We start from the raw sequence: 21504 nt of genomic DNA on the forward strand, positions 1-21504 counted from the left end.
CCGATTGGTCTCTGGGGTGGGTTAGCCCCAGATCATTCTCTGGCTTCCTGGGTCTGACTAGCCAGGATTCCTGGCCTTTTCTCTTACTGCCTCTGACCGCTGACTTTTCTTTTGGGTGAATTAGCGGCCTTGCAGAAAGGACCCAAAGATCGTCATCCCACTACCTACTCCTCAGTGTGCATACCTGACACTGCATTCACACACGCTGACCTGTCTCATCGACGTCCCCCTCGGTACCACCCCTTTGTTGGATTGTGAGACCACAAGCAGCAAACGCACTCAGTTCTGTGAGTAACGTAGAGGCCGTATCACCAATGGAGCTGTTGGGCTGAGCAGGGTTTCAGCTCACAGGTCTGCTTCGCGGAGCCGGTTAGATGAGTCCCACACCAGGTGGGATTCTTGGTCAGTCCCGCTCTTGGCCTCATCCCCTCCCAGTGTCTCTTTCTGTCACTGGGCTTCAGCTGCCGTGGCCTTTCGGCACCTCATCCCTGCCGACCTTGTTTCCCACTAGGGCCTCTGCAGGCCCTAGTAACTTCCTTCTGGAAATTTCCACGTCTGGCTCCTGGTCATTCAGCCTCTCACCTGAAACGGCACCTCCTCCAAGAGGCCTTCCTTGACCGCCCTCCAATTCTAGGTCTTCATATCACCCTGTTGTATTATACTTTCTTCAGGCAGCCTATCATTTTAAGATATTTTTCTTGTTTATTTATTGATTCCATCCCCTGCCCCTGTCTGTGAGCACAGGGACCTTATCTTCTGGCTCACCACTGTATTCCAGAGCCAAGAGCAGTGCCAGGGACATGGTGGGTGCCTAGGAAAGAGTCTTTTGGGCATCTTTAATAACTCAGCACTTTCTTTTAACGATTTCAAGTCACAGAGAGACGACGCACTGTGCTACATGGAGCGTAGCTGATCAGGATTCAGAAACCCGGTTCCTGGTGTGGGCTGTTACTCACCCACTGTGCCATGGCCAGTACTTCATTCAAACGCTCTGCCTGGGGCTTGGTTTCCCGAACTGTACACTAGGGGGACATCCAGTGCACGGAGTCCTTGTGCAGATGGAATGTTTCAGTGAGATAATGTGATACAAATCCAAGATTGTGAGGCTTCAACCAGTGTAGATCTTTCAGAAACCAGAGGACACTGTGGAACGAACACAGGGGAGAGAATGTTCCAGACAAAAGAGGCTTCTCTGAATGCTAAACTCTGTGATGGGGCAGCCCTGGGGACTTATTAGCTAATGGAGGTTGAATTTTCTCTCATTCTTACTCTTCCAGGAAGGTTTTTTCATAGTAGAGCATAGTTATTTTTAGCAGAATAACTGTTTCAGACAAGCAAGGTGACTTTTGATCTCCTAATTATAAACGCTGTGGGCCTAAAGAAAGAAGCCTTCTTGAGATGCTTTGTAGAGGATTTCTGTAATTCCCTGCCTCTTGAAGTGCGTCCAGGCTGCTTCCCACCTCGGGATGAGGCCCGATGGGATGGAGGCTGTCTAGAGTTAGGGCTGACCCATACCCGGCTGACACTGCACAGGAGGGGCTGTGATCCCTGGTGAGGCCCCTCACAGGGCCTTCATTTTAACCAGTGAATTTTTATTGAAGTATAGTTGGTTTACAATGTTGTGTTAGTTTCTGATATACAGCAAGGTGATTCAGTTTTATGTATATACTTTTTTAGATTCTCTTCCATTATAGATTATTACAAGATATTGAATATAGTTCCCTGTGCTAAACAGTAGGACCTTGTTGTTTATCTATTTTATATATAGTAGTGCGTATCTGTTAATCCCAAGCTCCTAATTTATCCCTCCCCCCCTTTCCCCTTTAGTAACCATAAGTTTGTTTCTATGTCTGTGAGTCTATTTCAGTTTTGTAAAAAAGCCCATTTGTATCATTCTTTTAGATTCCACATATAAGTGATGTCATATGATACTTGTCTTTCTCTGACTTACTTCACTTAGTATGATAATCTCTAGTTCCGTCTATGTTGCTGCAAATGACATTATTTCATTCTTTTTTATGGCTGAGTAACATTCCATGGTATATATATATACCACATCTTTATCTATTCATCTGTCAATGGGCATTTAGGTTGCTTCCATGTCTTGGCTACTGTAAATAGTGGTGCCATGAACATTGGGGCCCATACATCTTTTCAATTTTTTTTTTTTCAACTTTGAGACATTTTATTTTATTTATTTATTTTTTTGCATTACACGGGCCTCTCACTGTTGTGGCCTCTCTCGTTGCAGAGCACAGGCTCCGGACACGCAGGCCCAGCGGCCATGGCTCACGGGCCCAGCCGCTCCGCGGCATGTGGGATCTTCCCGGACCGGGGCACGAACCCGTGCCCCCTGCATCGGCAGGCGGACTCTCAACCACTGCGCCACCAAGGAGGCCCACATCTTTTCAAATTTGAGTTTTCATCTTTTCCATATATATGCCTATGAGTGGGATTGCTGGATTGTATGGTAGCTCTATTTTTTTTTTTTTAAAGGAAACTCCATACTGTTTTCCATAGTGGCTGCACCAGTTTACATTCCCACCAGCAGTGTAGGAGGGTCATCTTTTCTCCACACCCTCTCCAGCATTTATTATTCGTAGGCTTTCTAATGATGGCCATTCTGACTGGTGTGAGGTGATACCTCATTGTAGTTTTGATTTGCATTTCTCTAGTATTAGTGATGTTGAGCATCTTTTCATGTGCCTATTTGCCATCTGTATGTCTTCTTCGCAGGAATGTCTATTTAGGTCTCCTGCCCAGTTTTTGAGTTTTTGTTTTTTGATACTGAGCTATATCAGCTCTTTGTATAATTTGGGAATTAATTCCTTGTCAGTCGTATCACTTGCAGATATTTTCTCCCATTCTGTAGGTTGTCTTTTCGTTTGGTTTATGGTTTCCTTTGGTGTGCAAAAGCTTATAAGTTTGATTTGATTAGGCCTCTCTCTCTCTTTTTTTTTTTGCTTTTATTTCTTTTGCCTTAGGAGACTGCCCTAAGAAAACATTGCTATGGTTTACATCAGAGAATGTTTTGCCTGTGTTCTCTTCTAGGAATTTTATGGTGTCATGTCTTATATTTAAGTCTTTAACCCATTTTGAGTTTATTTTTGTGTGTGGTGTGAGACAGTGTTCTAACTTCATTGATTTACATGCAGCTCTCCAGCTCCCCCAGCACCACTTGCTGAAGAGACTGTCTTTTCTCCATTGTATATCCTTGCCTCCTTTGTCAAAGATTACTTGACTGTAGGTGTGAGGATTTATTTCTGGGCTCCCTATTCTGTTCCATTGATACGTATGTCTGTTTTTGTGCCAATACCATGCTGTTTTGATGACTGTAGCTTTGTAGTATTGTCTGAAGTTGAGAGGGTTATGCCTCCTGCTTCGTTCTTTTTCCTCAGGATTGCTTTGGCAATTCTGGGTCTTTTGTGCTTCCATGTAAATTTTAGGATTATTTGTTCTATTTCTGTAAAATATGTCATGGGTACTTTGATAGGGATCACATAAAATCTGTAGATTGCTTTGGGTAGTAAGGCCATTTTAACAATATTAATTCTTCCAAAGGCCAGTGAATTGTTGATTCATGATCCTGGGGCCAGGGGTGCTGGGGAGCAGCTGGAGGGTTTGGGTCAGGACTTTTGGGGGATGAGTTAGCCCAAGACTAGTGGTGGCAGAGTCAGGGCTCAAGTTTCACAGAAACAGCTTCTCATCGAGTGTGTTTCTCTTCTTGGAGCTCCCTTCCTTTCTGGACTTCTCTGTGGACTCCCCAGCCCCTGGCTCTGCCTCTCTTGGAGCCTCCAGCTCTATACACAACTAGGTCCTGGCATCTGACCTTCTCTCCCTCTTGAGCATCATCTCCTGCACAGCCCAGCCCCAGGCAAGGTCATAGACAATCTGATTAGCTAGAACCTCTGTTATGCAGCTTGTGGAAGAACTGTTTCTCTTGCTTTGTTTCCACTGTTCAGCTGCTGCCTTTTCTAGCCTTTTCTGTGCTCACTCAAGCCTCCATCTCAAAAGTTTAGCAAGAAAACCAAGAGGGGAGATACCCTATGAGGGAAAATGAAACAAGCAGTGAGGGTGGCTCGGAATATAAATTCGACCTATAAATTTGACAACTTTGGTGAAATCAGCCAGTTCCTTAAGGTCACAAATGCTCCAAGCTCATGTAATAAGAAATAAATAAACGGATAGTCCTAAATCTATTAAAGAAATTGAATTTTTAGTTTAAACCATAAAGAAAACCCTAGGTTTTAGAAGAAAAACCTAGGAGAAAATCTCTGTGGCCTTACGAGTTCTTAGATCCAAAAGAGTTCTTAGATCCAACACCAAAAGTATGATCAATATAAGAAAAATTGATAAATTGGATAAACTGTTAAATGTTAAAATGAAAAACTTTTGCTCTGAGAAACATCCTATAAAGAATGAAAAGACAAGATACAGAATAGAAGAAAATATTTGCATACGATACAAATGAACTTATTTACAAAACAGAAATAGACTCACAGACATAGAAAACAAACTTGTGGTTACCAAAGGGGAAAGTGGGGTGGGGGGATAAATTAGGAGTTTGGGATTAGCAGATACACACTACTATATATAAAAGATAAACAACAAGGTCCTACTGTATAGCACAATAACTTGTACTATACTCAATATCTTGTAACAAACCATAATGGAAAAGAATATGAAAAATAATATATCTATATACATACAGCTGAATCACTTTGCTATACGCCAGAAACTAACACAATATTATAAGTCAACTATTCTTCAATTAAAAAATTTTTTTTAATTCGCAATTTGCATAACTGACAAAGGACTTGTATCCAGAATGTATAAAGAATTCTCAAAAATCATCAATAAGAAAGCAGCTAAATTTAAGAAAATAAAATAGGCAAATGATTTAAACACACACTTCACCAAAGAAGACACACAGATGGCCATTAAGCCCCTGAAAAGCTGCTCAACGTAATTAGTCACAGGAGAAATGCAAATTAAAATTATAATGAGATACCTCTACACACCCATTGAAATGGCTAAAATGAAAGAAACCCAAACTGACAATACTAAGTTTTGGTGAGGAAGTGGAGTGACTGGAACTCTCATATGTTGCTGGTGGGCATACAGAATGGTACAGCCACTTTGGAAAAGAGTTTCTCCATTTCTTTTATAAACATGCACTTACCACATGAACCAGCGATCCATTTCCTCTTTGCCAAAGAAAATTGAAAACTTACGTTTAGATGAAAACTGTTATGCAGATGCCTCTAGCAGCTTTATTCATAACTGTAAAAAACTGGAAACAACCCACATGTTCTTTAACAGGTGAATGAATAAACCGTGGTTCGTCTCTGTAATGGAATACTACTCAGCAACAGAAAGGAACAAACTGATGCTACAGGCAACAACGTGGCTGAATCTTAAATGCATTACCTTAAGTGAACGAAACCAGACTCAAAACCCAAGATATGGCGTGGTGGCACTTACATGACTTTCCGGAAAAGACAAAACTATAGGGATGGAGAAGAGGTTCATGGTTGCCGGGTCGGGGTAGGGGGTGGGGGTGAGGTTAGGGTTAGGGATGGGGGAAGGGTTGGCTCCAAAGGAGCAACAGGAGAGAATTTTGGGGGGTGATGGAGCCGTTCTGTGTTTTGACTGTGGAGGTGCTGGGATATAATGAGCATGCACTAAATGTTAGCTATTATTATAGTCGTCTTGTTTATATAGCACGTATCACATTGTAGCAGAATGATTTGTTGACATGCTTGTCTTCCTTTCTAGCCCAGGAACTTGGTGAGGACAGGATCTGTATCTTGTTGATTTTTGTACCTGCAGGGGCTAGCCCCGTCAGTGCCTGTGTGTGAAAGGTGCTCACTGAATGTTTGTCAAGTGAATGGAAGGATCATTTAGTGAGTAGTTAGCGGGGGTAGGGATGCTGAAAGCCTTTATCCTCACTGTGCACATCGTCATCACCATCATCACCATCATCAGAAAGTACCCGTTATCTCATGGAGCTCAAAGGCGTAAGCTGCACTCTGGCCTTCCTCTCTTCACACCCTCCTCCAAGTCAGGGCCTGAGTTGGGCAGTGGTTGCCCGCTCTCAGGTGCACTTAGCAACTCGGAATCCCCATGGCTCCTCTCCTGCTGCTTTATGCACCGGCAGCCTTTGCTCCCTTCAGCCCAGACCCACGTCACGGCACTTAGACAGGGACATGGGCCCAGGTCAGGGCTGGAGGTGGGAATTACACAAGTGTGTCTTCAGTCATGGCCATGACGTAGGGCTTGACTCCTTCCGTCGCTGAGCTTCCGGCCTCTTTGGGGAGCTTATATGTGCTGCACCAACAGTTATGGGGTTCTGATGCTATCCAGAGATTTACTTTCAGTTGACTGGATCAAAATATGATGAATTGTCTTTATAATTAGGTGAATAATGAGCCGAAAGATTGCTTATGTCAGCCTCCTGGGAGCTAGGAGTGGCGAGCTTTGGGTTCTGCCCTTGGTCCTGCTCTGTTTGTATTTAGATCACGGTGAATGTGGATAATGAACACATTATGTTCATTAGGATTTGTAGTTGGGAGATAGATCATATCTCAACAGATTAGACCCATAGGGAGGAATTAAAAGGGATAAATGTCAGTTTCTGCTCTTAGGTGCCCAAATCCAATAATGGACATGTTGGAATGAGGTGGGCTTAGTTAAACTGAAGCACATGAAGAAGACCTGGGCTTTTAGGCAATGCAAGCTCGGTATGAAACCAGGAGTGTGATGTGGCTACCAGTAGGTTAATGCTATCAGGTTACATTAACAGAGGCATAGTTTACAGCACAGAGGAGGGGAGTGAGACGTTTACTCTCTGAGCCAGCTGACCTCACCTTGAGTATGGTGTTCAGTTCTGACAATCATGTTTTAGTAAAGACATTTACAACCTGTAATGTCAGTGAAGGGAAATCAGAATGATGAGGTAACTTAGTGCCAGTTAATCTAAGTAAAGGTTGGAGAGATTTCGCCTGAAGAAGAAAGATTGGCTGCATTCACCGTAGCCGGCAATACTTAAAGGGGTTTCTTGTGGAAGAGTGACTCAACGATTCTCTGTGCCTCTAAAGCAGTGCTGTACACAATAGAACTTTCTGTGATGATGGGAATGTTTTACATCTGTGCCGTTTAATAGCTACTAGACAGATGTGATTTTGAGCAATTCAAGTGTAGTGACTGAATTTTACATTTAATTTTAACTAATTAAAATAGCCAAATGTGGCTACCATATTGGACACTGCCACTCTAGAGGAGAAATAAAAGAATAGAATAGGGGTTGGCAAATTTTTTTTTTGTAAAGGGTGAGATACTAATAACTATTTTGGGCTTTGCTGGCCATATGGTGTCTGTGCAGCTACTCAGCTCTGCCATCATAGTGTAAGAATATAGACCATATATAAAAGAATCATTGTGTCTGTGTTCCAGTGAACCTTTATGATGGAAATTGAAATTTGAATATGATATCGTTTTTACATGCCACAAAATAGTATTCTTCTTTTGATTTTTTCTACTATATTAAAGGTGTAAAAACCATTGTTAGCGCACAGGTTGTACAGAAATGTGTGGCAGGCTAGATTTGGCCTGCGGGCGGTAGTTTGCTGACCCTGGCTTAGCGTGTGGGTGGCACCTTAGGGAGTTATACGTAAGTTCAGTAAAGGAAGATGATTAGCTAGAGGTAACCAGGGACGGAAGGAGCGTCCTCAGGAAGCGGTGAGTTTCTTGTTACTACAGGGTTCAGGTATAGGCTGGATAATGACCTATCTGGCGAGGGGTGATATAGAAATGTGTCTATTTAATACAACTTGTACTAGAATTTCTCCCTAATTCTGCAGGAGTATTGAAATCAGGATGACACGTGATTGCTCTAAAAGCATACTTGCCTTTTCGAGGGAAGCGTGTTGTTTTCCCTCACTTGGTACTTACTTTCACCTCCATGCTGCAGGAACAGGGACTGTTGAGGGTGGGGTGGCAGCTTCATTGCTTCAGCAATTCTGCCAAGTGTTCAGGGACCCCTGGGATGTGCCTTCCTGGGGGAGTTGGTTTGTCCATTTGTGTGCAGCCCAGGAGAGGACCTAAGACGTCCACACCCTAAGAGAGGACACTCTCCTGTCTGAATACCACCTTGTTCTGTCCCTGAGTCTCCCTGGGGACATCTGGGGGACAAGGTGGGCCGGGGTTAGGAAGCTTCACCTCTAGTTAGTTCTTTCTGTGCCTGGGTCACGCCTCGTTCTGTGACCAGAGAAGGTCACTTCCAACATTCTCCCCTCCAGACAAAGGGGGAAACCATTGCTCTCTGGGGACCTCTGAGTCTCTGTCCAGAATGACCTTGAGAACCCAAGTCCAATGGACCAAGGTGTGACGCCTTGACTGTCCAGGAGCTGATCGTCCAGGCTGTGGACGGCTAGAGATTGGGTTGTTTCTATTCCTGTCAACTCTGCTTTCTTGATTTTTCTCTTCTCCCATTTGCCTGACTTCTATCCATTTAACTTCTAATCAGCATCTCTGCCAGAATAAACAAAAATAAAAAGTAAACAGCTTTTTCCTGAAGGAGAAAATGGAAAGTGCTGGTTTGAAGTTTTAAATTTTTGTATGCCTTTATCCAAGCCTCAAACTACTCTCATCGAAACAGAGTTTTCTCTACATTTTTGTGAAGCACAGGAAACTTAAAAAACTTTATTTTGGGGATTTAAAAAATTGAGATATATTTGACATACAGCATTGAGTACATTTAAGGTGTACAGCCTAGAGATTTGCTACATTTATGTTGCAATGTGGTTGCCACTGTAGCGTTAGCTAACACCTCTGTCCCATCACATAGTTACCATTTCTTCAAGTACTGGGAACAATTAAGATCTAGTCTCTTAGCAAGTTTAATGTTTATAATACGATTTTGTTGTCTATGATCACTGTACTGTGTTAGGTCTCCAGGACTTATTTATCTGTTAGTTTTAAGTATCTACCCTTAAACAACATCCCTCCCGTTCCCTCTTTTGGGGATTTTTTTTTTTTTTTTTTTTGCGGTACGCGGGCCTCTCACTGCTGTAGCCTCTCCCGTTGCGGAGCACAGGCTCCGGACGCGCAGGCTCAGTGGCCATGGCTCACGGGCCCAGCCGCTCCACGGCATGTGGGATCTTCCCGCACCAGGGCACAAACCCGTGTCGCCTGCGTCGGCAGGCGGACTCTCCACCATTGCGCCACCAGGGAAGCCCTCTTTTGGGGATTTTTAAGCATACACAGACATAGACAGGAGAGTACAATCAACCCCAGGTGCCCATTACCAGCTTTGACAGTGATTGACTCCTGGCCAGTCTTGTGTCATTGATATACTTTGCCCGCCTCCTGAGTTATTTTGGACCAAATCAGAGGAAGCTTTTGATGTGGTGCATTGACACTAACATCTTGATTCTGTGTTTTCTGTTTCAGATAATTGCCTTTGATGAGTTAAGGACGGATTTTAAGAACCCCATCGACCAGTGCAACCCTGTTCACGCGGTAAGTGGTGGGTGCTGGTGGCCGGAAGGGTGGTGTCACCCCAGGCCACCCAGGGTCTGTGAAGGAGGGCGAGGTCTCCATGAGTAGGACGAGTGAAGCGCAGGCTCGGCCCGGGCTGCACCTCCATGCCTGGCTCGGGGCGGTCCTTCCTCAGGCGGTTGAGGTCTCCATTTATCATGCAAAGTCAAGTATAGCAGTCCCACCCCCCGGGTGGGAGAGGTCTGTGTGATGTGGCTGCGGAGTCTTCAAGGCCCCATGTTAGTGGGTTTTGGCTACACCCCCTTAAACAAGGAGAGAGGCTCAGGCTGGCCACCATGTTGGCAGGTGTAGGAGCATCACCATGGCTGTCCCCGCTCTGCACTTGGCCAGGTTTCTCCGAGGGAGGCTTGCAGGGGGGTTGATGTATGCAGCTACTCACTCCATATCCGTCACCCGGGAAGCATTCATCTCGGGAGGCTCTGCAGGCCTGAGGTCAGCTTGCCTCCCCCTGGGGAACCCGATGCCGTCTGGTTGTCCGGTCCGGGTTCAGCATGTGAGAGACCTCCTGCCCCAGCACCTGCTCTTCCCAGAGTTCTGCTGCGCCATCTGGCTTGTCGGGCCGTGCCTGCTGCCCTCCCACGTGCCCTGGAATGGATGCAGAAAGAGGCCTCGACGCGGGGAGAGGAGGGGGACCTCACGTCTGTTGAGTGGGGGTGGGTGTTGGCTGTCCGCCCCTCTACTCAGTGCAGCCCACATCCCAGAGCCAGGCACCAGCCTGCCTGTGGACAGAGCCTTTTCCGGGCCCAAAGGATGGAGCTCACAGTTCATGCGAGTCCATCTCTCAGTCTAAGCTCGCTGGACCTGCATTGAGTTGAACTTCCTTCCAGGCCCTGGTTTCCAGCGCTAAGGCACGCTTTGTTTTAATAATTCTCTTGATAGTTTGAGTCAGAAGTTTTAGAGAGAACACCGGAATTTTCTAGTGTGAATATATATATATATGAAAAATATATATTAGTATGAATATTAACCTGGACGGCTTATGGCATCATTCTTTAGTGACAGGGACAAGAGGTCTGTTCTCCTTAACTGCAGGCCCCCTGAAGAGGGCTGTGCTCTTAGGGAGGTACCAGAAGACCAGGGGAGCAGAATTTGGTGTCACCCTCTGTAAAGTACAGGGTTATTATTGGAGTTGTTTTTTTGAGTTTTTACTACATGCTAGGACCTATATATATGTAACCTATAATCCTCACAGCTCTGCTAGACAGGCATTATTTACCCAGTTTATAGACTCTTATCCAAGGACTCAAAGCTCATGAGCAGTGAAGTCAGGATTGGAGCCCAAGTCTGCCTGTGTTCTTACCACCTACTCTACATTGTGCCTTTAAAAGCCTGATTTTATAATCCCTTTGGCATCAAATTCTTTGATTCTATGAAAGAGAGCCTAACCCTCTCCAAGTCAACTGTGTGAAGCGGAATTTTGTGACAAGTTGGAAGAATCCCCAAGATCCACCTGAAAACTTACTATATCTTATGAAACTTGTCATTATTAAAATCCGTTTTGTTTCCAACTGCCAGCCTCACCACCACCAGTGATAACTTGGCTCCTGTAGGCCTGAACGCGTTGCACCTTTGGTCTCCTTTCTTTCTGGATGTTTTTGTGTTTGGCCCCAGCATCACACACTTGGCTCGTCAACATCGACCAGGTGCACAGAGCTGCCCTAGTCCAAGAGGGTGCTTCTGTTTGGAATGCCAGGGAGTCAAGAGCCTGCTTCCCTTCCTCCTGGTGGCTTGGGCTCAAGTTAGAAAGCGGCTCACTTAGAACACCCAGAGTTTCTTGTGTGATCCCAGGGTAAATACTAGTGAAGAAATAGTGCCCTGCCCCTCAATTCCATCATGCGAATTCAACTGGGGTGCAGGAGGTTGGCCAAACCATGAGACAGGTTTGTGGAGCCCGTTTCCATCTCACCTTGGCAGGTTCCTTAGTTCGGGCAGAACAAAGAAAATTAGGACCCGTGTATGTCCCACTGGGAGCTTCTGTGCAAGGTCAGTGCAAGGACAGAAACTGCACACAGTAGGCGCTCAAATAACTATTTGTTGATGAAAGAATGAATGACTGAAGGGTGACGTTGCATAGCAGAGAAGCTGGATCTCAACTCTTTATTCCTATTGTTAAAGCCACACTTCTTCACAGATGTAGGAAACAAATTTATGATTATCAGGGGAAGTGGGGGATGAATTGGGAGATTGGGATTGACATATACACACCACTATATATAAAATAGATAACTAATAAGGACCTACTGTATAGTATAGGGAGCTCTACTCAGTACTCTGTAGAGACCTATATGGGAAAAGAATCTTACAAAGAGTGTATATCTGTATATGTATAACTGATTCACTTTACTGTACACCCGAAACTAACACAACTTTGTAAATCAACTATACTCCAATAAAAATTTAAAAAAATAAAGCCACACTTTTAATTAGTTAATGAATTAATTAAGGAATCTGGACCCTGAAGGCCAGACATCTCATGGATAGACTCAAGCCCTTAAGTAAAGGACTCTTGTCTGAGATTTTTTAAAAAATCCATAAAAACCCTAAATGGAAGTGTATTAGACACATTTCCCCCAGTTTTTATGATGTTACTCCCTGGCAGGAACTTAAACGCTTTGGAAGCCTCATTTAACTCATCTTTAAGCTCTTTGGGCCCCTGTAGATCCTCTGAAGCAGCATCTCAGGCTCAGGTGGCTTGACAAAGCTGCTTCCCTGCTCGGTAACTCCAGCCCTGGATGGACTTGTGTTACAAACAATTGCTGATGGGTGTGATGCTTTTTTTTTTTTAAAGAAGATGTTGGGGGTAGGAGTTTATTAATTAATTAATTAATTTTGGCTCTGTTGGGTCTTCATTTCTGTGCGAGGGCTTTCTCTAGTTGTGGCAAGCAGGGGCCACTCTTCATCGCGGTGCGCGGGCCTCTCACGATCGCAGCCTCTCTTGTTGCGGAGCACAGGCTCCAGACGCGCACAGGCTCAGTAGTTGTGGCTCATGGGCCCAGTCGCTCCACGGCATGTGGGATCCTCCCAGACCAGGGCTCGAACCCGTGTCCCCTGCATTAGCAGGCAGATTCTCAACCACTGCACCACCGGGGAAGCCTGGTGTGATGCATTTCTAAATCAATGTGCATGAGGCCCACTGGTTCTTTGGATTTAAGCTCCAAATATTGTCAGACCCTCTGGCTGGACCCCTCTTCCATGTGGTAGGAAGAGGAGGAATGTTTGTTTTTACTCCTAGTTTCTCATGTTAACCCTTTCCCCTTCCTTTTGCCAGCTGGGCATTTAATATCACTGTAAAGTAATGAGAAATGTCCTTTAGAGGATCTGACTTGCTGGGGAAGGAGCTAGCGTGTGTCCTGAACCTCCCTCTTACATGCCTGTTATCTCACACCTTTACCCACTATTCTCCATTTAGGCAGCCTCAGTGCCCAGCTGTGTTTGTGCTTGTGTGTGCACGCATGCACACACACGTGGGTTGAGGAGGATGTGGCCTGTCTTCCTAGCCATGTGGATGCTAATTTGTCCTGATGTGGGCTCTTTCCTCTGGGCTTAAAGGGTGCACAGGAATCACTATATTTATGATTTAATTAGGGAAATTGAAGCATCCCAGCCACCTGTCTTCTCCTGATCCACGAGGAATCTCATTATGATCACATGGACCGCAACCAAATTGCCTCAGTAATGACGCACTGGGAGATGCCACAGCTGTGTTCAGAGAGGCTTCAGAAATCGCGGAAGTCTCTGCGGGAAAGGGGAGGTGGCACTTAGTGTGTTAGGCGAGCATCATCACCTGTGCAGCCCCGGAGCATCTTCCTTTGGCAGCGAGCCAGACTCTGGAGATAGACTTGGGCATCTTGAAAAGTCTTAGCCCGGGGGCACTGCTGGTGTCTAATTGAGTGGGAAGATTGCTTCCTCTAAATACAGCCACTTTAGAAAAATAAAACCAATGGGCAGAGAACTTCCCCACCTCACACACTAATCAGGCACACATGCTCTTCGCGGCTTGAATGGGAAGCCCTCCCGGGGGACCCGACCGCAGGCTTTGGATTCATGAGTATGTGGTGCCCGTTCTGCGGTTTGACTGTCCTATAGGGACACAGAGGCTGCAGGAAAAAGTACAGAAACCTGTGCTGGGCTGAGAGGGAAGCTGAGCCTATGCTGTGTGCTGGGAAAGTTCAGTTAAGAGCAAATAACTATGACAAGGTAGATGGAGAAAAGCTCAAAGCTCTTTTTTTCCTTTCAATTTTATTGAAATATAACTGACATATAGCAGTGTATTTAGTTTAAGCTGTATAGCACAATGACTTGACTTATATATATTGCTTAATTGCTTAATTGGTTAACATCCATCATTTCATACAGATACAAAAGAAAAAAGAAAAAAAGTGATGAAAATTTGGGGATTTATTCACTGTGCAGCCTTCAAATATGCCGCACAGCAGTGTTAGCTATAGTCATCACGTTGTACATTACATCCCCAGGAATTACATCTTATGACTGGAAGATTGTACCTTTTGATCGCCTTTATCCAATTCCCTCTCCAGCTCTGATTACCACAGATATGAGTTGGTTTTGTTGTTCCTGTTTTGTTTTGTTTTTAGATTCCGCATGTAAGTGAGATCATACAGTATTTGTCTTTCTCTGACTTACTTCACTTAACACAGTGCCCTTGAGGTCCATCCATGTTGTTGCAAAAGGCAAGATTTACTTCTTTCTTATGGCTGAATAATATTCCATTATATATGTGTATACCACAACTGCTTTATCCATTCGTCAATGGACAGTTAGGTTGTTTCCATGCCTCGGCTATTGTAAAAACTGCTGTTATGAACATGGGGGTGTAGATATCTCTTCAACATAGTGATTTTGTTTCCTTTGGCTATATCCGGAAGTGGAATGATGGATCATGTGGTACTTCTATTTTTAACTTTTTGAGGAACCTCCATACTGTTTTCCACAGTGGCTGTGTCAATTCACATCCCCACCAACAGTGCACCAGGGTTCCCTTTTTTCCCACAGCCACATCAGTACTTGTTACCTCTTTTCTTTTTGAGGCTAGTCATTCTAACAGGTGTGAGGTGATATCTCGTTGTGGGTTTAATTTGCATTTCCCTGGTGATTAGTGATATTGAGCACCTTTTCAGGTACCTGGGGGCCATCTGTATGTCTTCTTTGGAAGAATGTCTATTTTCCTCTGCCCATTTTTAATTGGATCATTTGGTGTTTTGCTGTTGAGTTGTATGAGCAGAAACTCTTGTTAGGGAAAGCCACTTGAGTGAGAGCGTGGAGGTCATGACTGGGAGGGATCTGTGGTGGGTTCTGCCTCCTCTACTAGGGGCTGAATGTGGGGCTTCTCATGTTCTTTGAGCAGAAAATCTAACCTCCCGTCTCTTTTCTTTCCCATGCATCCTGATAGAGGGAACGGCTGAGGAACATAGAGCGCATCTGCTTCCTTCTGCGAAAGGTCAGTGCAAGCACCCGGTGACGGAATTTGGATGGTCACGGTGGTCACACAGTGGGAGGGGCTGGTGAGGCTCAGTGCCTGCTTCGGTCCTTTCTCCCCACAGAGGCAAATGGTGGCGGGGGAGGAGGAGGTGGGAGCACGTGATCACTTCTTTGGAAACCTCCAGAGACAGGAGGAGCTAATTAAAAGGGATGGCCATCAATCAGTGTCAGGACAGCACTGGATATTTGCAAGTGCCCTCTGGTTGGATTTAGAGGTTCTTTATCTTTGCATGATGATGGATGGCATTTACAGCTGATGTTGCCTCACAGCCTTTGTTCCCGTCTGATGCGGGGCTCGGAAACGCTCCCACCTAGGCTCAGCCAAGTTTTTAACTGGTTGTTGGGTTTCCTTTGAGGTTTCAACCTGCCACTCAGCTTTGCAGTTTGATTGACAGCATCATCAGGAGTGTCGGAGGGGTGGGAAGGGGGATGTTATTAAAGCGGGAACCAAGCATTTAGAGAGTTGCTCTGAATGGCTGGGCAGTAGGTCACAGCTGCCCTCAATGCATTCAGGAAGCACACGTGTGCACGCATATTCACGTGTCGATGTGCAGCTCAAGTTTAGTATTTAGCAGGGCTCTTAGAAAAATAATAAGCTGGGGTACCCCTGTGGCAGAGAGACCAGTCTGCCACGCTCTGGTAAGGAAAGCGAGTACTTGTTTGCAGCAAAGTGTGGAGAACAGCAACTTGCATGTAAAACTAACAGTATCCATTGCCTTGAGCCAAAGGACACCCCCGATCTCTGTTCAGAGCAGATGCGCTACAGGCCATAGGAAAGCCACCTGTCAACCCAAAGGAAGTTTTTGAGCCTTATGTGAATAGGAGAGAAACCAAATGCCATGCCAAAAATTGACGGAAGGGAAACAATTTTGCAAGCTTTTGAAATCTTTTCTATATTCCAATTAATGATACCTTTCCTTGGGAGAGAGAGCTTAATCAAGAAGTCAATGATTTTTCTAGCTAATTACTTGTCCTTTAATGTTTTCCAAGAGACTCAGTATGTCATAGTTGCACATCTTTGTCACAGTGGGGAAGTAGGCTCAGTTAATGAAAGTACTAGTGATCCGAGCAATAAAAAAATGATTAAGAAAATAGCATATGACATTTGGTATTAAGGGAACTTCATGAATTTGTAAATTATTTTCCCAGGTAATGTGTCGGACACCAATAACCTGCTCCAGCTGTCACTTCCCTAGACTCTAGTTTGTTCTTTAAGACTGACACCCAAGTGTCTTTCACACTGCAAATTGCCCTTTTTTCCCCATTTTGAATGTACCATCCTGAATTCTCTGGCAGAGCAATAACCTGCATCCATCACATTTGAGCTTTGCTCATTTTTCTGTGTTGCTTGACAACTGACTCTAGCCAGACAGCAGGCAATGGCCTGTGGCTGCCTCTGCCGAGGTCCTACTTTACAGTCCTGTGCTACACGGTAAATCCTGTTACTTAACCTATTTTGTGTAAAGGAGTTTGTATCTGCTAATCCCACGCTCTTCATTTGTCCTTCCCCTCCTCCCTCTCCCCTTTGGAAACCATACATCTATTTTCTATGTCTGTGAGTCTGTTTCTTCTGTTTTGTATATAGATTCATTTATCTTATTTTTTAGATTCCACATAGAAGTGATTTCATTTAGTATTTCTTTCTCTGTCTGACTTACTCAACTAAGCATAATATTCTCCAGGTCCATCCATGTTGCTGCAAATGGCAATATTTCATTCCTGTTTTATGGCTGAGTCATATTCCATTGTATATATACATACCACATCTTCCTTATCCGTTCATCTGTTGATGCACATTTGGGTTGCTTTCGTGTCTTGGCTACTGTAAATCGTGCTGCAACTAACATTGGGGTGCATGTATCTTGTGGAATTATAGTTTTGTCCAGGTATATGCCCAGGACTGGGATTGCTGGATCATATGGTAGCTCTATTTTTAGTGTTTTAAGGAATCTCCATACTGTTCTCCATAGTGGCTGCACCAATTTACATTCCCACCAATAGTGCAAGAGGGTTCCCTTTTCTCCACACCCTCTCCAGCATTTATTTTTTGTAGACTTTTTGATGATGGCCATTCTGACAGGTGTGAGGTAATACCTCGTTGTAGTTTTGATGTGCATTTCTCCAGTGATGTTGAGCATCTTTTCATGTGCCTATTGGCCATTTTTGTATGTCTTCTTTGGAGAAATGTCTATTTAGGTCTTCTGCCCATTTTTTGATTGGGTTTTTTTGTTTTTTGATATTGAGTTGTATGAGCTGTTTGTATAGTTTGGAGATTAACTCCCTGTTAGTTGCCTCATTTGCACGTTCCTCGCATTCCATAGGTTGTCTTTTTGTTTTGTTGATGGTTTCCTTTGCTGTGCAAAAGCTTTTAAGTTTGATTAGGTCCCATAATAGTCTTTTCATTTCTTCATTTCAACAGTGTCCATGACATAGCACAAAACTTATATTTTACCACATGTACTCCTTACATCATATTTGTATTTTTAAATCAAATTTAACTCTTTATTGTATTCCTTACGACACAGAAGGTCTCTAGCCTACGGTTTCCATCCCATTCCTTTCCTCTGTGTTTATGCCCTCTCCCCTCTTTGTAGTCTGTATTTTAACCTTACAAATAAGTTCTCAAACCAGTTCTGGTTCCTTGCACTGGAAGAGTGGTGGAGGGTGGTGGTGACGTATACAGACTTCTGCTGCTTCCTGCCTGTGCCTCTCAGTGTGATTCTGAAGTGGGGGTGATAAGTACAGCACCCTCCTCGTGGAGTTGTGAGAATTAAATGAGATAATACATGTGCGTCTAGCTCATCAATGCTCGGCACGTACTAAATGTTATTGTTATTATTATATGACACTTAGCTGATACCTAAAACTTCCTGTAACATCCCCGAGCACACCCGTGGTGCTGAAGGAAGCTGAGGTGATCCTCGGCTGGCGGCAGCCCCCTTAGCACCTCCTCCCATTTTCTTGGGTAACTGTCATTTGACGTTTGAGCAGAGTCGCAGGGCAGGAAGGCCTGGGCCTCCTCTCTCCTGGCTCATTTTGAATGGGCTTCTGAGTTCAGATTCCCAAGCTGGGAGCACATGCTGGGGGCGGTGGAGAGGGCTGATGGACTTCGTTAGCATCACCACCTTCTGGGAACTGTACCTTCCAAGAAATTTCTTGGAGCTCGTCTCCTAAGCACCCCAGAGTGTGATGCATCTCAGGCGCTGACTGTTGTGAAACCACCTCCTCAGCTTTCTCGGGAGAAAGGAAGGGATTTTCAAAGTGGATCCATTTTTAGCTCTATAATTATCAGAAAATGTGCTCTTTGGGTGATTGTCTGAACTGCGGGATTCTCGTGTCGATTTGTGCTCATGATTCATTCTTTCATGGCGAGAGCCACTTGCCCCTTGCGCTGTGCTCCCCACCGGGCATGCTGTCACTCTGAGGGTCGCTGTCAGGTGCGGGTTTGGGAGCGTGGAGAGCGTGGAGAGCAGACGTTGGTTAGATGGCTGCTCTCGGGCACGCGAAAGGTCCTTGTCCGGAGGACACTGTCTAGGGGCCTCCTGTTGCGTCTCCAAGTTCAGGCAATGGTTGGAGGAAGTGAACTTAAGTGAGAGCCGCAGAATGGCATGAGAATAAAGAGAAACTTTCTTCATAAGCAGCTGTCCTCTAACTTTGAGGTTGGTCGTCCTGGGGGCTAAGAAATGTTCACCTCCCTTAGGCGGAGTCAGACAGCCTGAGGTCTGCGATGGTTTTGAGTTAGACGGAGCCCGCCTGAGAGGGGCGACTTAGTTGCATAGTTTGGGATGTCCCTTTGGTTTGACAAATCTGTGATTCTCCATTTCACCCCCTGATTTCCCGGAGAGTGTGTCCAGTCTCACTGCAGGTTTTCTGACAATGGTGGATATAAAAAGCTCTAGTGTGTGGATAATTTTCGCTCTCTTCATTGAGCAGTTGCAGTGGGACAAGAAAGAGGACGGTGAGTGGGTTGGGGGTGAGGGTGAGGGTGACGGTGTTGAGTCCCTTGGGGAGGTATAACCAGTCTGGTGGCGGGGGTGGGGGGCAGGTGCTCCAAGTTTAATTCTGGAGAGAGCAAGGCAGTGGTAAGGCCACGAGTGTAATCACTGATGGCCACCAATGCCCCTCCCCATTTCACGCTTATCAGAACCACACATCTGTCTCAGGGGAGGCATCACGCTGTGAAGTGAAGCTGAATGGTGTGAACCTGGTTGCACTGCAGAAATTCCGCGATGTGCTTCTGAAGGCAGGGGCTGGGGGATCTGGGGAATGGATATGACACTTCTATAGTGTAAAGTCAGTTTGCTAAGTAGGAAGATTGCGTTATTGTTCCCAATTCTTCACCCACCCCCATATCCAGGACTGGCTATGTAATTTGCAGGGCCCAGTAAAAAATGAAAATGTGGGGCTCCATGATGAGAAGTTATTAGGAATCTTAGGAAGCTGACAGCAGAGGACTCAGCCAAAGGTGGGACCCTTCTGAGCGTGGGACCCAGGTGCATCTGCACGGGTGACATGTCCCTGAAGCCGCCCCTGCCTGTATCCGTGACCTTTGCATATGATTTTGCTGTTCCTCCTGAGAGAAGAGTACATTTCCCCTCCCTGCTGATGGAGGGCTCTGCCATGTGATGGGATGTGTCCACTGGAATGTGGCTGGGCTTGTGTGTACTGAGGCCTTAAGAGTTACTGGGTGTTTCTGCTCCTTTTCTTGCACTTCTGACATCATCAAGGCCAGCCCTCTGGTGCAAGGAGCATGAGAGGCAGGGGATACAGACCTGAGCCCACCTGTAGCTCAGAGCCAAGCACACTAGATCAGGTGACCCCCAGTCAACCTCTAGATGCATGAGCAAGTATAAATGATTATTGTTTTAGGGCACCGAATTTTGGAGTGATTTGTTATGCAGCATCATTATGGCAATAGCTAACTGATACTATAAGCATCTGCCACTTTTATAAGGGGGAAAATCTTTTTTTTTTTAAAGAGATTTTATTCTGTGCCAGAGATCAGCCATTTGCTGACTCTACAAATTTATAAAATAGACAGTTTCAAAGTCTGTTCCAACTTCTTTGATCTAAGAGGAAGCTACTAAATACATTTATGTACCAGAACCTAGAGAAAGACTCATGTCACTTTGGAGCACACAATTTGTCGTGCATTAACTGCTTGGGAGAATGGTGACGACGGTGCCTTTTCTGTAATTACTGGCACTCCCTGCCACAAGGGATTGGCTTGATTTCCGGTCTTTTTAGCCGTTAACACAGTTCTTCCTGCAGGGCTCTGGAGGGAATGGTCTCTTTTCATGGAGAGACATAATACAGGGAAAAGGGACACAGAAACTCAGAGGCAGTTGTGTGGAATGCCTTTGAGAGGCCATCCTTGACTCAGAAGTTTTCCAGATCAGAATTCTCTGTGGCTTGGGGAATTGCTAAGACGTGACAATGCTGCTCACTTTTCCTGAGTGACTACTGTGTGCCTTTGAAAGGATTAACTCTTTTAATCCTCATAACATTTCTATGAAGCAGTCATGATTAATAGCCCCACTTAAAAGATGTGTCATATTTCATAAGCTGGTAGAGCTGGGATTTGAAGGCAAGTCTGTTTGAACAGAGTCCACATTTTCAGTCACCACATGAAAGGGGAAATTGTTGGTTCGCTTTGAAACATGCTCCTTAAGGACCACTACTACAGCAATATTGCTCAGCTATTTTAGAGGGAAGATACAAATACCAAAGCTACAGAGGGCTTCCGGGACCCTGTAATATGCTTGGCTCACCCTCATGGGGCCAAGTGGATTCCTTTAAGGCTCTTTTCTAATTCTATTTAATTTCTTGGTGGGATGGTTCACCCCTAGAGGGAATGTTTGAAGAAAAGTAAAAATATCCTGGAATAAGACTTGCATAGTTCAGAAACCATGTCTCACGTATAATTTATTTACAGATGCTTTCTGTGGCAAACTCCTTGTTAGTCAGAGGGAAAGATGGGACATTTTACTCACTGTGTAAATAGTGATGCTGTCGCGGGGTTGCTGAACCAGAAGCCAGAGGAGGGGCCCTGTCCTCGCTTCACTCCACTCCCGAGGCTGCAGCAGGAGAAGCCGAGGACTTCACAACAGCTGCCTTACGTATGGGCTCTGGCCTCTCACTCGAATCTGGGGAGCTGGTTGGCCCTATCCTTATTCGTTCTCCATTGCCATGATATTAGCAACTCAGGACAACTACGATTTATATTTCTCATGAGTCCATGGGTCATCTGGTGGTTCCACTGATCTTGGCTGGGCTTATAGGGAGAAGGGGGTGTTCTTCTGGTCTTGGCTGGGGCTCATTCATGTGTCTGGCAGGCAGCAGACCGTAAGCTAATCTAGGATGGCCTCAGCTGGGATGGGCCATCTCATTCTCCAAAGACTAATCTAGACTTGTTCTCATGGTGTCATAGAGAAGCAAGAGAAG

The 21504-nt window shown here is 45.1% G+C and overlaps 1 protein-coding gene across 2 annotated transcripts in view; it reads left to right on the plus strand.

The window, feature by feature from the left end:
• CNIH3 (cornichon family AMPA receptor auxiliary protein 3) overlaps positions 1-21504 on the plus strand; it is a 118540-nt gene that overhangs the window by 37748 nt on the left and 59288 nt on the right. Inside the window, exons 2-3 of one of the 2 annotated variants that reach the window (XM_029229895.1) lie at positions 9454-9522; positions 14972-15019. In XM_029229895.1, coding sequence (XP_029085728.1) covers positions 9454-9522; positions 14972-15019 — 117 coding nt within the window. The remainder of the gene's footprint in view (positions 1-9453; positions 9523-14971; positions 15020-21504) is intronic. The other variant, XM_029229896.1, reaches the window with a different exon arrangement.

This window comes from Monodon monoceros, unplaced genomic scaffold (genome assembly GCF_005190385.1).
Source record: "Monodon monoceros isolate NGI ecotype Baffin Bay Population unplaced genomic scaffold, NGI_Narwhal_1 Super_Scaffold_18, whole genome shotgun sequence".
Classification (NCBI taxonomy): domain Eukaryota; kingdom Metazoa; phylum Chordata; class Mammalia; order Artiodactyla; family Monodontidae; genus Monodon; species Monodon monoceros.